General features: G+C 38.6%; 1 protein-coding gene and 1 non-coding gene across 2 annotated transcripts in view; one reads left to right on the forward strand and one right to left on the reverse strand.

The window, feature by feature from the left end:
• Window positions 1-16,372, reverse strand: part of PIEZO2 (piezo type mechanosensitive ion channel component 2) — a 600,576-nt gene that overhangs the window by 253,933 nt on the left and 330,271 nt on the right. Inside the window, exon 5 of the mRNA XM_045298343.1 lies at window positions 16,145-16,307. Within this exon, the coding sequence (XP_045154278.1) occupies window positions 16,145-16,307 (163 nt within the window). The remainder of the gene's footprint in view (window positions 1-16,144; window positions 16,308-16,372) is intronic.
• On the forward strand, window positions 6,811-6,917 carry LOC115873061. The gene has a single exon (XR_004048208.1). It is a non-coding gene; the product is annotated as a U6 spliceosomal RNA (small nuclear RNA).

Raw genomic sequence — 16,372 nt, forward strand, 5'->3', positions numbered from 1 at the left:
CAAGAATTCGACTCCAACCCACAGTAACTTCCCATCTATGCTCCAAGGGGCTTTCCAAGGCTGATTCCCCAGCAGATCTTCGGGCTTCTCTTCCGAGGTACACACTCAGGTGGACGCTAGCTGCCAAGACTTTCTGTGGTTAGTAGCTACGCATGCTAACCATTTGTACCAACCAAGGACTCCTATTGATAGAAAACTATTTGCAAAGTCAGGATATGAGATCCCAGGAGTAAAAGAAAAATACCACACCATGAACTCAGAATGTCCCCCACTCTAAAGGCAGGGTTAGCAGGGCCAGTTGGGTCCACAGCTCTGCACCTGGGTTACCTTGCCAGATGACGGCATGAGGGGCACATGTTTCTATAGCTAATCCATGCCCCCAACTTTTGTTATTGTCTTCCTCCAGTGCTTTGATGTTTTGGCTTTATAATCTGCATTGCTTTGTGCAAGCATCCATATTAGGGAATGCCTAAATAATTAACCCAGGGAATGTATGAGTCAAATAGTAAATTAGTTTGCCCCATTCTGAGCTGCAATAACGAACAAGATAGATAGGACCCTGTCTTATATGGGGCTAACAGTCCAGCAAGGGAATAGATCATGCACCATTAAACAAGCAGCAGGGAGAATAATTACGGATTATGGTAAGTGTCCTGAGTAGAACACACCAGATCAGCTACAGAGAATTGACTTTGGAAGGTAGTCTGGTCACGCTCACAGTGACAAATGAACCAGTCCGTAAGTGTGTCAGTGGAAGAGAACCTTCTTTGGCACTTGAGGAAGCACAGCTTCCTTAAGGGGGTCTGCTCTGCAAGACACAAAAGGGTAGCCAAGGGTCACACATTAGATAGAAGGTCTCTCAAGACCGGCCTTAAGGGTCTGTAATTGTGACCACCTTTACAGCAGACAGCTTGAGCCTCATCTTCAGGTAGCAGAAAGGTGAAGGACTGTCAGAGAGAAGGTCGGTTCCAGGGGTTAGCTACTACCTTATTAAAACAATGCTGGACTGTAAAAGGGAGCTCAACTCTTCCAGACACCAGGGGATTCCTCTCGCCATTTCTCCACTAGATAAATGGAAGGAGAAACAATGCCAACAAACACTATTCTTTCAAAGTATCCCTAAAATCCAAACATTCCAGAACTCAAATTGCAAGATTTATAAGCAGCAGGAAACATTTTGGAGCCTCCAAAAGGAAACTAATTTTTCTCGCTTACACACAGATTAGCCGCATCTTCTTTTCAGACTCAGGTTCATTTTGCTCACATATATGAAATATTGCTTTGTGATAGAGGGTATGAGTTAGCCTGCCTTTAATAAACGTGCTAGAAATATACAAAATTTAAGCTTCATTTGTAAAAGACTCAAAATGTAACAGTCTCTTCCCCTGCCCTAAGAATTCATTTTAAATTTACTGGTAATCCTAAACCTTAAGGACTTTCTAAGGTCATTTAGATCAGCCATGGAGCAAGCCCCCTCAGGGGATGGTGGTGGTCTAGCAACCTTGGAGAAAAGTAGATGTAAATTGGTGGTCTGATAGCCCCCTACAGAGATGTCGATTACATGCTGTGAAAACCTGCTTCTTTTGTTACACTGTTTGGCACATCTAACTTGCTCCCTTTCACTGGAATTTGAAGCAGTTTGGAGGCAGTAGCAAAATGCACGGTTCCTTTATCCAGCACTTGCAAAAGTAAACTTAGAGGTCCTTAAATCAACCTGGTCTCTGTCTTTGACTGATACAGTGACAGACGATGATGTGGACCTGCTTTTCACATTTGTACATTCAGTTCTGAAGAGTCACTGCCACCTTGTTCTTCCTGAGCCACTTGGTGGATAAAAAACGGAAAGTCAGTATCTAAATTTGGCTAAAACAATTTGAGAATTGATCACACTTTAATGTTTTCCAAGCCTTAAATAAATAGCCCGTAACTCTATAGGTTTTTTGTTATTTTTAAATAATTGTTTTTTTAATAATAAGTATAAGAAGTCCTGGTGGTGTAGTGCCTAAATGTTGGGCTGTAATCCACAGGGTGGGCAGTTCAAAACCACCAGGAGCTCTGCCAGAGAAAGACTAGGCTTTCGCATCCTGTAAACAGTTACAGGCTTGGAAACCCACGGGGGTGGGGTGGGTGGGGTGTCTCTATGAGTCAGCATTGATGTGTCGGCAGTAAGTGGCTGAGAGCTAATAATATGTACAGTTTGAAGAGATACCATCATCTTCTCTCTGAAAATTGAGTGAGTGAGTGAGTGAGTGAAGGAAGGAAGGAAGGAAGGAAGGCTAGGAGGAAAAGAAAGGAGAGGGGAGGGAAGGGAAGAAAGAAAGAAAGAGAAAGAAAGAAAGAAAGAAAGAAAGAAAGAAAGAAAGAAAGAAAGAAAGAAAGAAGAAAAGAAAGAAAAGAAGAGCTTGTAGAGTTACTACATTCATTGGCTCACATTGATCAGCACAGTCTTCTGGCAGAAGGGTGTCTGTCCTTGGTGGCATAGGCTATGAATGACAATAGAAGCCCCAAATCCACTTACAGGGTCTTCTAGTGAATACAGCCCTTTGAACATAGTCCAGGGATATGAGCAGCCTTGCTATCAGAGAGCATCATGACATTATTATGGGGGATGTCCTTAGGCTAAAATGGAATGCCTTAGCATTTGGTATCCCTTTTGAAGTTATTTCAGTTTTTAATGTTGTCTACTTTCTCTCTGACTGAAGTTTTTCTATGTTTTGTCTCGTCATGATGGTCTGTTGCTTCCTATTTGTGTTTTGTATGATTTTCAGCATAAGATATCCAGGATAAAGATGATAACTGGATTAATAACTGCCTCAGGGCATAGCATGGGAGGATGGGGGGAAATGGCCCACTAACAACAATGAGTACAAGAGGAAATCTGAAACTGATTGTGGTGACAGTTGTACAGCTCTTCCTAATATGATTTCCTGATTAGAGTGTATGCTATGTGAATGATATGCCAATAAAACTTCTTTTAAGAGTTGTGGTTTAGTCTCTCTTGTTCGATAAGAATGACAAGAAAGAAATTCTTTCATTGAACAGGTTGGCTTCACATTTATGCTTCAACATAAGTCCAACTTAAGTTTCTATAATTCTAAGAGGAACCTGAATTTGAAATTGCTCAATGACTTCTCCCATCATAAAAGAACCTTCTGAGGGCAACACAGGGCATTTTATTGAGCATTTAAATTAAACAGGCACCATGCTAGGTGGTTTTTAATAGACACCTCAGTAGTACAATTATTTGATGTGTTATTAACATTATTATCTCCACTTTTGAGGAAGAAATAGACAATTTTCTCAACTAATAGACGATTGTTCAGCCACTATGTAATAGTTTCCAAGTATGAGTTTAAAGTACACTCAATTTTCAAGTAATACTTTTTTCTAACTTCTAGCAATTAAAAATCCTAAGCTTAGCATTCCTTTTTTTTTTTTTTAAGCTTAACATTCTTCAATTAATGAGTTTACTTGAGTTTGCTTTCACCCAACTTGGACCTTACAAGATTATTTATGCAAAATTACTATTAAAGTAGTAAATACTTAAAGATGAAAATATAAAAACATGTATTACAATTTACACTTCCTGTCAAACTTTTATCCTTTTTCAGGACCCCAATATTTGAATAGTTTCTATTTAATTATAATTACTTAAATTATAATTATCTTTTAATATCAGCCATAAAAATAACACAATATTGGCAGGGACTATGATAATATACATTTTACCCACAGCAATGGTGAAAACAGAACAAAGCATTGTTGGTGACAGTTTATAGAACAAATGAGTTTTCCTCTGAACAATTCATATGTATTTTGTTCAATTCCCACAATGTAACACCACTTATTCCACTTCAATACTGTCTTTCCCACTTCCATGTCCCCTTACTTCCTAAGAGGAGCCTTGGTGGCATAGTGGTTACACATTGGGTTGCTAATCTCAAGGTCAGCAGTTTGAAACCATCAGCTGCTCCCCAGAAAAAGATGCGGCTCTCTACTCCCTCAGGAAACCAGAGGCATATCTACCCTGTCCGATGGGTCACTCTGAGTTGGAATTGACTTGAGGGCAGTGAGTATTTATTTCCCAACCCTTTGTCCCCACTAAATTATTCTTGGGCAAATGCTGCCCTTTTGATATTTAATTAATTGTTCTCTGTTTTAAAAACTGCATACCTCCCAAGTGTTTACCCATAATCTTTATTTACTGATCTGTGTAGTTTTAAATTTTGCATTTGGATTTTTTCAAAACAATTTTTAATTGGGAATTAGGGGAAGTTTTTCATTGTAGATCATTGATTTTGTATTCAACTACTTATCAACATCCTAATAGTAAGTATGTTTAGATTTTGGTCCATCTCTAGTTCATTTTTGTAGATGGTGTCTGATATGAATCTTGTTTAATTTTTCAACAAATGGATATCTAGTTTTTCATTACCATTTTTAAAGAGACAACCCCCAGTTTGGTGAGTTCAAGCCTTTTCTTATAGGTCAGTTGTCAATGGATGGATGGGTTTGCTTCTGGGCCTCAATTCTATTCCATTGTTCTCGTGGTCTGTCATTTTACCAGCTCCAGACAGTGTGTCTACTCTAGTCGTATACTAGGCTTTGAGAATCGGAGTGAGAGGCTTCTTACTGTATTCTTCTTCAGTGGCGATTTGTCTTTCTGGGGTCTTTTTATATTTCAAATTGGTGAGAAGAAGCAGATTTCTTTCTTTCTTTTTGAAGCAGAAGATTTCTAAGGTTGTGAATTCAGAAATTGTTAGACTTTGGTTCAAATCTCTTTCTTTGAGCATGCCTGATAATTGGCAATTTAAGATGACCATATTTTTTGCTATTTCCGTACCTTGCACAGATGAGTGATATCCCAAGGTTATGGATTTGGAGGTTATTGGGACTTTATTTGGATTTCTGGCTTTGAGGGTGCCCAAGAATGAAAGTTGGCTCTCTATTTGCTATTTTCATGCTCTTTGCGTCTTTATGACATATGTTAGTATAGCAGGCAAGTCTGTATTTGTGTTTGAGTGTTATTGCAAGTTGTGTACCATCTCCAACCCTCATTGGTTGTATAATGTCATTTATTTAAGTTTTTAATCTGTGTAATCTGTATATTTTAGTCTAAAAATCTGTCCTACACATGTATAGTTCCTTTACTTAGCAGTCTTTTAAATTCTATATCATTGGCTAAATTGATGACATTATTTCTAAGATTATCATATGCCCCTTGGGGATTCTTTATAATATTCTCCTATAAAATGATAATGCTGTCTCTAAAGTATATCAGAGGCATAAATAAACCATAGATATGTGAATGGCTTTTGAGATTGCACATAATCAGAGCCCTAATCTAAAAAATAATCAGTTCTTATGACATGGTTTTGTTCAATGAAGTGATCCCCCAAGATATGGGGTGCTATGCAAAGTGTGGTGAAGAAACCAGGTGCTGCGTGGCTATCTGAAAGACTAGCATCTGGAATCTAAAAGGCTTATCTTCAGACAAGAAACCACCCAAATGAGGTGTCAGCTCAGTCTGCACCAAAGAACCACACCAACCAGTATGATCCAAGAATTATAAAAAATAAAATCCAAGATCAGAGGGGGAGATGGTAACAGAGCTTACATTCTGAGTACCTGTTTTGCAGAAGGCTATGGATGACTATGAAATCCCCAAAGCCATTTTCAGAGCCCTCAAATGAATTAAGTCTCCATTGAATTTCCAAGGTCCATGCACCAAAAATATAAACAATCTTGTCCCCAGACAGAGTGCATTAGAATGGGGATTACTGTATAGTTAAGCGTAAAAATTAACATCTTACCATTTGTTTTTCTTTTTAAACCATTTAAAATTTGTGCTAGTTTTTATTATATTCTGCTATCTTTTGGATTGAGGCTATTGTGTGTTTTATTCTGTTGTAGCTGCTATCATTTTGTTTCTTTTCTTTTCTTTATTACTTGATAGTTTCTTAGGGTTATAACAAGGGAGGTTGGGGAAAATGGACAGTTAATGATAATGGTTACAAGAATGAAGAAAATGTTCTAAAATGGATTGGGGTGGTGGATACACAATAATCTGTAATATACTTAAATGTTGAATTGTATGATACACAAATTATATGTCAATAAATCTGTTAATAAATAAAAAAAGAAAGCAGAAGAAAGAGGAATGCTTGCCACCATGGCTGAGGAAAGGTGCTCTTGACCAGACTAACAGTATTAAGAGTATTTCTGATCTGAAAAAAAAACCGGTAAGTTCCCCAAGAAAGCCCAAAAATCCGAAAAATGGCCGGGAAGCCGGGGGGGCAAAGCAAAAACCCAACAAAAAAGTAACATGTGGTGGGTGGGACCATTGGTGTCAGAATTGGTAAAGGAAGTTGGAAGGTAGAGGCAGGTCTGACCTCTGCCTCACGGAAACCAGTTTGGGGCTGATGTTGACGTGACCCTCTTCCTCTTCACAGGTGGTGTCGTAGAGGCCCGACAGGGCCCCCACGTCAGTCTCACCAGGTCTAAGAAGTCCTGGTTGATGGTTCGGTGTAGTTTCTCTTCATTTTGTATATTTCTAGTTGTTTTATTCTTCTCCAAAATGGTACATTAAAGTTTTCTACATGTATTGTAGAGTTGCCTATTTTTGTTTTTAATTTTGCTTTTGTGTTACTTATTTATTTGGGGGATCTTTTACACAGAGCATGAATATTTATTTTCTTCCATTGATCCATTTATTATATAACGTCCTTCTCTCTTATGCTGGGTTTGACTTTAAAGTCTATTTTATCAGAAATTAATATTGCCAATGTTGCTCTCTTAATTTCCATTTGCGTGCTCGCTTCGGCAGCACATATACTAAAATTGGAATGATACAGAGAAGATTAGCATGGCCCCTGAGCAAGGATGACACGCAAATTCGTGAAGCGTTCCATATTAAAAAAAAAAAAAATTCCGTTTGCTTGATATATTCTTTTATTTCTTTGCCTATTTTGATGAACCCTGTTTTTATATTTATTCTGTTACTTTACTCTTCATTTCTTAACCGATGCATTTAATCAATTTACATTCAGTATAATTATAGATAGGTATGAAGTTGTTGTTGCTATTTTTCTGGGGTTTTTTTAGTTATTTTTTAGTGTGGCTGGTTCCTTTCTTCCATATAATTACCTGTATTGAGTTCATTTTTAAAAATGAAACATAATTTCATTCAGTGCTGATATTTTAATATTTACTAAATATTATCTTCTTTTAAATTTTGATTATAATAATAAATTTCTCTTAGATGATAGTTTATCAATGCTTTCTCAAGTTTACAATAGTCTAGTCTATCTTGAAATCAACTTGACTTCCTCTCCCTTTCAAGTTCTGTAACTACACCATGGACTCCCTTATTTTGCTTTGGAGTTGTCCACATTTCCAAACTGATATCTCTGGTTTCATGTTTTAGTTTTGTAGGTTTATTTTCCTTTCAGTACTTCCATATCTAGTTTGTTTTAGAGTGATGTCTCATGTGAGTTAATCTAAAGTCACTGTTTATGACTGTTGATTCCTTGTCTGAAGTTTTTCTTCTAAGTTTGGTCAGATTTTCATAAATTCCCTCATTTCCATTTATGTGGAAATCTCCTAAAATTATATTTCAGGTGAATTTTCTTGACATAAAGTTCTTGGTCTGCTTTTTGTTTTTCTTTCAGAGTTTTCTGTATGTCATCTCCTTGCCTTCTTGCTATCATGGTTTATGCCAAGACATCATAGCCAATTTGACTGGCTCTCCTTTGTAGAGTTAAATGTTTGTGTTTCTAGTGTTCCTTTGGTTGTGGAAAGTTTGTTAATGATTTGTATAGGTGATTAATTTCAGAGTCTACTTTATTTGTGGTTTGTTTAGCTTCATACATGGATTTCTTCACATCTTTCATCATAATAAGGGAATCTTGTTTCAAGAAATCTTTGACAAAATTATCTGTGCATTTTTCTCTTCTTTTACTAGAGTCTGGACCACATGTACTTTATTTCTTTTGATGGTGCTCCCACCACTATGCTTTTTAAAAATTATTTTTTCTGATTACCCTTATAACAGATTAGCATTGTGAGATTTATCTCCAACCTAGCTAATTTGATCTCCCTTTAAATAAACTCTCCTCTACCCTTCAATGTGTTATCCATAGCTGAATCTTCATGCTCATTTCCTGTGTTCCTATTTGCTATATTTCATGATTTCTGCTTTTTCATTAGTTTGTTTTTGTGATGTTTTGCTGAAATTATATCGATCGCTTACTGTATTTTCCTTTACTGTTTCCTGCACGTTCCTCAGTACTTCTCTGAAACTAAATTAGAGGCACTGATACACCATTCTTTTGAATTCCTTATCTGGTAGGTATAATGTCATTTAGTTCCAGAAAGATTTTCTGGCTCTGCAGTGTGGTTACTTGTTTGAATCACCTTATCTTGTTTCTCCATGTTAACTAACTGATGTGTTAGGCTGGGTTGACTAGGAAAACAGATCCAGTGATGCTTATATATATGTATAAAAAAGAGCTTTACATCAAGAAGTAGTTAAATTCAAGAAAGCATCCCAGACCAGTCAAAATACAATCCAGAAATTGCATATGAGCCCATAAATACCTCTTCAGGCTCACATAGCCACATGCAATGATGCAGAATGCAGGAAGGTTACAGGCTGGTGGGGGCAGAGTCATTTGGATCCAAGGTTAGTGGAAACCTGGTAGGGCTCTGCCAACTGTCAAGGTCAGTGGCAGAGAGAGGGCGAGGTTCCCCAGGCCTTCTTTATAGAAGGTCACACCCCTAAGAAGACAACATCAGGCTTGCTTGACAGGCTTGACTCCATCCCCACACTTTCATACATCTTCAAGTTGACATAAAAGTATCCAACTGCCGTAACTGATGTTACTATTGTCTCTGAGACATGGTAGCATTGCTGTATTTTTACTTAATTGGTAATTTTATATTGGTGCATTTTGGTTGCCCCCCACCCGCCTTTATTTTGTGCGTACATGTCAGAGCAAGTGGGGCAGTGTACTTCTGTTTGCTCGCTTGGCTGCACGTAGCCATACACCTCGTCTAGTCTGATGGATTTGATGGAAGATATGAGTATGCTCCCCAGTGGTCTGTCAGTTTGTAGCACTGCGGTGGCATGTGCGCTGCTGTGATGCCGGAAACTATGGTGCTGGTGTTTCAAGTGCCAGCAGGGTCACCCAAAGTGAACCCAAGTTTCCAACAGTGCTTCCAGACTATGGCTTACTATGCTGCGAACGACACATCAGGAGGAATGGCTTTGCATCCACCGTCAAAAAGGATATTGAAGTACAGTACTGTCTGTGACAGCAACATAGCCATCTGCCGTCAAGGAAATCCAATCGTTGTAAGCATCATTCAAATTTATGCATCAACTATGAAAGCTAGTGATGAAAAAATTAAAGAATTCTACCACCATCTTCAGCTAGAAACTGATCAAACATGCAATCAAGATAAATTAATTATTGACAACTGGAATGCAAAAGTTGAAAACAAAGAAGAAGGAACAGTAGTTGGAAAATAGGGTCTTATTAAAAAAAATAGGGTCTTGGTGAGAGAAACATCTGGAGATCGTATTATAGAATTTTGTAAGACCAAACACTTTTTCATAGTAAATATCCTTTTTCAACAACACAAAACACAGTAACACATGTACTTCTCGAAGTGAAATACATACACAGAAGTCAAATTGACTACATCTGTTGAAAGAGATAATGGAGAAACTCAATATTATCAGTTTAAACAATGCTGGGGCTGATTGCGAAACAGACCACCAATTGCTCACATGTAAGTTCGGGTTGACGATGTTTGAAAATGAAAACAAATCCATAAGAGCCAAAATATGACTTGGAGTCTATCCCACCTGAATTTCAAGAACATTTCAAGAGCATATTTGCTACATTGAACACTGATGACAGAAAACCCGAATAGCTGTGGAAGAACATCAAGACTACTATTCATGAAGAAAACAAAAGGTCATTAAAAAGACAGGGAATAAATATAAGATCAAAGTGGATGTCGGTAGACTTTGAAACTTGCTCTTAATTGTAGAGCAGGTAAGGCAAATAGAAGAAATGATGATTTCAGTAAGCTTAATAGAAAATTTCAAATGACATCTCAAGAAAACAATAGAACATTCTAAGGGAATGTGCAAAGACCCAGAGTTAGAATACCAAAAAGGAAGAACATGTTCAGCCTGTATTAAATGGAAAGAGCTCACGAAAAAGTTGAAGCCTTGAGTGGCCATACTGAAATGTTCTATGGGCAAAATACTGAACGATGCAGGAAACGTCACAGGAGATGGAAAGAATGCACAGTCACTGGACAAAAAGGTCTGGTTGACATTCAACCATTTCAGGAGGCAGCGTACGAGCAAGAACCAACGGTGCCGGAGAGAGAAGTTCAAGATGCTCTGAAAACATTATTAAAAACAAGGCTCCAGGAATGGATCGAATACCCACTGAAATATTTCAACCAGCTAAGCACTGGGAGCACTTTCTCATTGATGCCAGGAAATTTGGAAGACAGCTACTTAGCCAACTGACTGGAAGAGATCCATACTTGTACCCATTCCAACAAAGATGACCCAACAGAATGCTCAAACGACAGAATGAAATCATTGATATCACATGCAAGTAAAATGTGATGATGATCTTCCAACAACATTTGCAGCAATACATAGACAAGGAACTCCCAGAGGTTCGGGCTAGATTCAGAAGAGGACATGGAACAAAGGATATCATTGCTGATGTCATATGGATCTTGGCTGAAAGCAGAGGATATCAGAAAGATGTTTACTTGTGCTCCATTTATTTTTATTGTGCTTTTTTATTGCAAAGGCATTCAACTTTGGATCATAACAAACAGGGGGTATCCTTGAGAAGAATGGGAACTCCAGAAACCTTTATTGTGCTCTGTCGGAACTTGTACATGGATCAAGAGGCAGTTGTGTGAACAGAACAAGGGAACACTGCATGCTTTCAGTCAGGAAAGGTGTTTGTAAGGATTGTATCCTCTCACCATCCTTGCACAATCTGTAAGCTGGGCAAATAATCAGAGAAGCTGGTTTGTATAAAAATTGAGGCATGAGGACTAGAGGAAAGCTTATTAACAACCTGCAATATGCAGATGACACAACCTTGCTTGATGAAAGTGAGGAGGACTTGAAGCACGTGCTGATGAAGGTCAAGGATTACAGCCGTCAGTATGAATTATAACTCAATGTAAAGAAGACCCAGTCCTCACAACTATACCCCCCAAAATTCAAGTGGCTAAGTATTTTGTCTTGCTTGAATCCACACTCAATACTGATGGAAGCAGCAGTCAAAGATTAAAAAGATGCATTGCATTGCGTAAATCTGCTGCATGAGTCTAGAGTACAGGTAAAAGGAAGGATGTTACATTGAGGACTAAATTGCACCTGACCAAAGCCATGATATTTTCAATCACCACATATACCTGTGAAAGTTGGGTAGTGAATAAGGAAGACCAAAGGAGAATCACTGTTTTGAATTATGGTACTGGTGAAGAATATTAACTGTATCATTGATTGCCAAAAAGGGGAACAAGCTGTCTTGAAAGAAGTACAGCCAGAATGTTCCTTACAGGCCAGGATGGAGAGACGTTATCTCATGTACTTAGAACATGCTGGAACACGGTCAAGAGAGACCAGTCCCTGGAGAACGTCATCATGTGTGTCCAAGTAGAAGGGCAATGAAAGAGAGGAAAACTCTCAATCAGGCGGATTGATACAGTGGCTGCAACAGTGGGCTCAAGCACTAGAACAACTGTGAAGATGGTGCAGGGTTGGGTGGGCTTGTGTGGGCTGTCACATAGCTATCCTTGAGCAAGTGGTACAGGATGTGTGGCTTTCACTTCGGGTTCAATGTGCTTGGAGGTGAGCGTGCAAATGGGCAGTGTGGCCAAAGTGCCTCTGTACCAGACAGGACTAAGAAAAGATTAGCAAAAGGAATAAAGTAATAACAATATAAAATTATAAAGAACATGTAAAAAGAATAACCGACAAGAACTAGAAATAAAAATAGCAAAGAAAAAGGAAAGATGGACCAAGGGAAGAAAAGAGACAAATATGTACATGTGAACTAGTGAAGAGGAGAAAGTAAAGAGTAGAAAAATAAATAGTAAATAAATACATGCTAAAGAATAAAAGATAAAGGAGTAAAGGGCAAATGAAAAGAGAAAAAAATAAGTAAAAGAAAGCGAGAAAAAAAAGTGGCCAGGGTGGGCAAAAGAAGGAAAGGGAGAGGACTCTAGAGCAGGGCGCCCGGGAGAAGTTGGTGTATTTTGTTAGCCTGGGAGATCACGAGGGGCAGAATTCCTGTTTCCAGAAGTTTCTGCCAGCCTGGATGACAAATAGGGACAGAGCACCTACATCCATTAAAAAAATCCCCTCTGTTGGATGTATGGCATCTAGTCACAGAAGGATTTCCTGCATTACCAGAGGGCAGCTGTGGAAAGCTCACGTGGTCTTGTACTGTTCTTTGGGCTGGCCCACAGGGGTGGAGAACACATGCCTCAAAGGTTGGGGTTGTGCCATCCTAGCACCTGCTCCACGCGGGAGCACCTTCAACCTTAGACAAAGTCAGGTGTGTGTACTGCAGGCTTCTCTGGCTGCTGGTGGAGTAGAAGTGGGGCTGACCACATTTCTGGCCACCAATGGGGTGAAGCGCATCAGGGGAAGCGTGCACCTTTCTGACTCTAGGTACTGGGCTGGGTGCTAGTGCAGTCCTTCCGACTCTTCTTTTCTGCTACTCCAGGTGAAGAGAGACCAACCGTTGCACTCTGAATGGCCACACTTCTAAGACACCAGGCAGTATTCCACAAAGTAGGAGGTAGAATAGAAACACTGGTCACATGATTAGGCCGATGAGATGGGATGTTCTATGAAACCATAACCCTGAACTTAAAACCAAGAGATTTTTATTGTACCTAAGCCACGTCTGCAGGTCAGCAATTCTAAAACACCTGCCACTCCTCAGGAGAAAGACAATGCTTTCTACTTCCATAAAAAATTACAGTCTCAAACGACAAGGGCAGTTGTATTCTGCCTTACAGGGGTCCTATGAGTCAGAATCCGTTCAATGGCAGTGTGTTGTTTTTTGTTTATTTTTTTTGGGGGGGGGATTCCTGCCAGTTTATTATCCCTTTGTGAAACACAACAGAGTTATTTGCGCTAATTGACAATTTTCATCACTTAATGCTTTCATGGTTGACATTTCAATTAAAATTATTTCAGTTAACCTTGGATCTTCAATGTGCCTAACATACTCCAAAAGCCATGCTAGAGAGATGTGATATAGAAACTCCACTAAGTGAACTGGGCTCTACTTCAAACACACCTGTAACCTGAGAAAAGAAGGCTGAAACTACATGGTATGTGAAGAAGAAGAGGACAGCTATACCAAGAGTATTGAACGGTTTGTAGGCAGACTAACATTTACTTATCACTTCAATGCTCTACTTGTTTTATTAAGATATGTATTATTCTGGCCTCCCTGCATCTAACATTGCTAGTGTGTATTATTGTAAATTTTGCCTGGTCACTGATTCCCATTGTTTGTGTACACAGTATCCAATAATTTAAGGACTTAATCTGTACAAAAGAATAATCCATGTAATGAGATTTGTAGTTGGCCTAACCTTGTTTAATCTCCTTTCTCAACTGTATTTTAAATACATTACCATGGGCTAAATCAGAGACACTATAATCAGAAGAACCTTATGCTTCAGGGAGATACCATAAAATAATAAAGATGACTTTAAGGTGAACAGGAGTCAGGTAGAAAACATAGATTTAGGAATGGATTTTGAGCTCTCACCTAATCCTAGCTCTAATCTAATAACAATTAATTCTTCAGATATGGCCTTGCTTGATACACACCTGCATGAAGGAAAAATGGAAGATATATGGGTGCTACTACAGCAAAGTGTGGGGAAGAAATTAGATGGTGCCTGGCTATAACAATGAACAGCACCTGGGGTATTAAAGTCTTGTTTTCAAAGAAGTAATCTCCGTGAGACATCAACTCAACCCACATGGAAGGACACTGTCAGTTACATAGTTTCATGTGAACTTGAAGGGTAGGGGTGGCTTTTAGCCTGTCAATCAGGTCACAGCCTGATGGTGTAGCTTTTTCATAAGGAGGTGTAGCTTTCTCATTAAGGAGAGCCCTGAGAACCTCCCCTTCTTTCTCTGCCTTCACTTTCCTGCTGGCTGACCATGGTTGCTGCGAGGGACCTGGATGTGTCCACCCCATTGGATCCACACATCTCTGCACCCACCAAACTGTGGTATTCGGGCATTCTGCATCATTGCTCGTGACTGTGAGTTTGAAGAGGGACTTATGGACTAATAGAGTTGGACTGGGTTGGGATGCTTTCTCAGTATATAATTACTTCTTGATATAAAGCTCTTTCTTACACGTATATAAGTGTCAATTTTTCTTTGTTTTTTTCTGCATATGAAACCCAGGTTGGGCAGATGTATAGAGACAATAACTAGAATAAGGGTTCCTGGGGGGTAAAGCAGGGGCAGTGGGGGGTGCAATGGGAGGCTGACCCCAAAGCGAACAAGAAGGAAAAAAAAAGTTTTGAAAATGATGGTGGCAGTGATTCACAACACTGTTCAATATGACAGTGTGATGTCTGGATTACGTCCTAATAAATGGTTTGAAACAAAAATTATTTCAATTAACTTCAGTTTCACAAGTTCAATTTCTTGCCATAGCTTATGAATGAAAACATTTGTAAATTTAAAGTATCTTGTGTCAAATTTCCAAATCAAATATTTTGTAATGCTTTTCCTATATAAATTTCACTTTTCATTTCTTTTTAAATTTTTTGTTGTTGTTGTTGTAAACTTCACTTTTCAATGATCAGATCAATGGCGTTTAAAATTAATGTTACCTAAACTCATATCAAAGGGGTCGTGGTGGCTCAATGGTCAGGTGCTCTGACAGAGGAAGGTGTAGCAGCCTGCTCCTCTGGAGATCACGAGCTTGGATACATTAGAGGGTTGCATGAGTCGGAAGCAACTTGATAACAATGAGTATAATTCATGTAGTTCTAGAAACACAGGGTATTGTATAGCAGACGGGAAAATGAGCTGTATGATATTGCTACATACTGAGGAAAGAAATCTGGCACTGTCCCTACATTCATTCCTGAAAACTTATCTTCTTGCTAAAACCAGATAAATTACTCATTATTGCTAACTTCTCTGAATTCTTTTACTTTATCTATTATCTATCTATCCACACATCTTGTCTGGGTTTCTTGAAAATAAAGTAAACAGGATATGCTGAGTTAACATAACTATACTTCTAAAGGGTAAAAGCATAGACCTGAAGGTTACTTATTTCAAGGTGAGATTATTATTATTTTCTCTACAAACTACCAGGTGGTACTTATATTCTAAATACTATGCAATGACTAAGGTATATAGAAGGAATTCTGGTGGCATAATAGTTAAGTGCTGAGCTTCTAAAGAAAAGGACAACTATTTGAATACACCAAGCAGTTCTACAATAGAAAGATCTGATGATCTACTTCCATAGAGATTACAGGGTTTAGAAACCCTATGGGGTGAAGTCTGTTCTGTCACATGTGGGATTCATAAGCTGAAATTGATTTAATAGCCCATAATAATAGAAAGTTATCCAGATCAATATAACAACAATAATAAAGCTTTAACATATTAACCATTTAATATAAGATTGTATCATAGGTTCTCCAATTCATTTGAGAGAAGAAAAATTACTCAGTGCCTCTCTGACAATCAAAAACTTTTGTATTATTGCCCATAATCCAGGATAAAGTGTAGGTATCTGTTGGGGTATAGTATTGCCCACTTTGAGAAACACAGGTTTAGATGCCAGTTTGGGATAGTAAAGAGAAGACTGTATTCAATTTCCTAAAGTCCTTTCTTTCTTGTTACTGGTGTAAGTGCTGTCTCCCTTAAATGCTTTGTGAGGCTGCTGGGCATCATAACTACTGGCATTTACTTCCAGCTCTACCAATCATAAAGTGCTGGGTATACTTAGCTATTACTGTTACAGTGCCACTTCTTAAGGGCCAAGGTTCTCAGAAATCAAAGAATTGCATGTAGCAGATTTACCAATTCTTCACTTTCATATTCCAGGTTATACTGTGCTTCGTCTTCTGACACTGGTTTCTGAACAATGTTTCTGCAGATGAGCCAGATGGTCAGACTGGCAAAGAACATCCCGATATCAGGCACAAACACTCTGATCCCATTTCCAGCGTCAGCTCCCTTTAAGCTATGAAGGAAAAAGAAAAACAAAGAAACAAACAGGAGGAGGGGAATTTAGTTCTTCATATAATT

The sequence above is a fragment of the Echinops telfairi genome, unplaced genomic scaffold (genome assembly GCF_000313985.2).
Source record: "Echinops telfairi isolate 266 unplaced genomic scaffold, ASM31398v2 ScPeMD7_4;HRSCAF=17, whole genome shotgun sequence".
Classification (NCBI taxonomy): domain Eukaryota; kingdom Metazoa; phylum Chordata; class Mammalia; order Afrosoricida; family Tenrecidae; genus Echinops; species Echinops telfairi.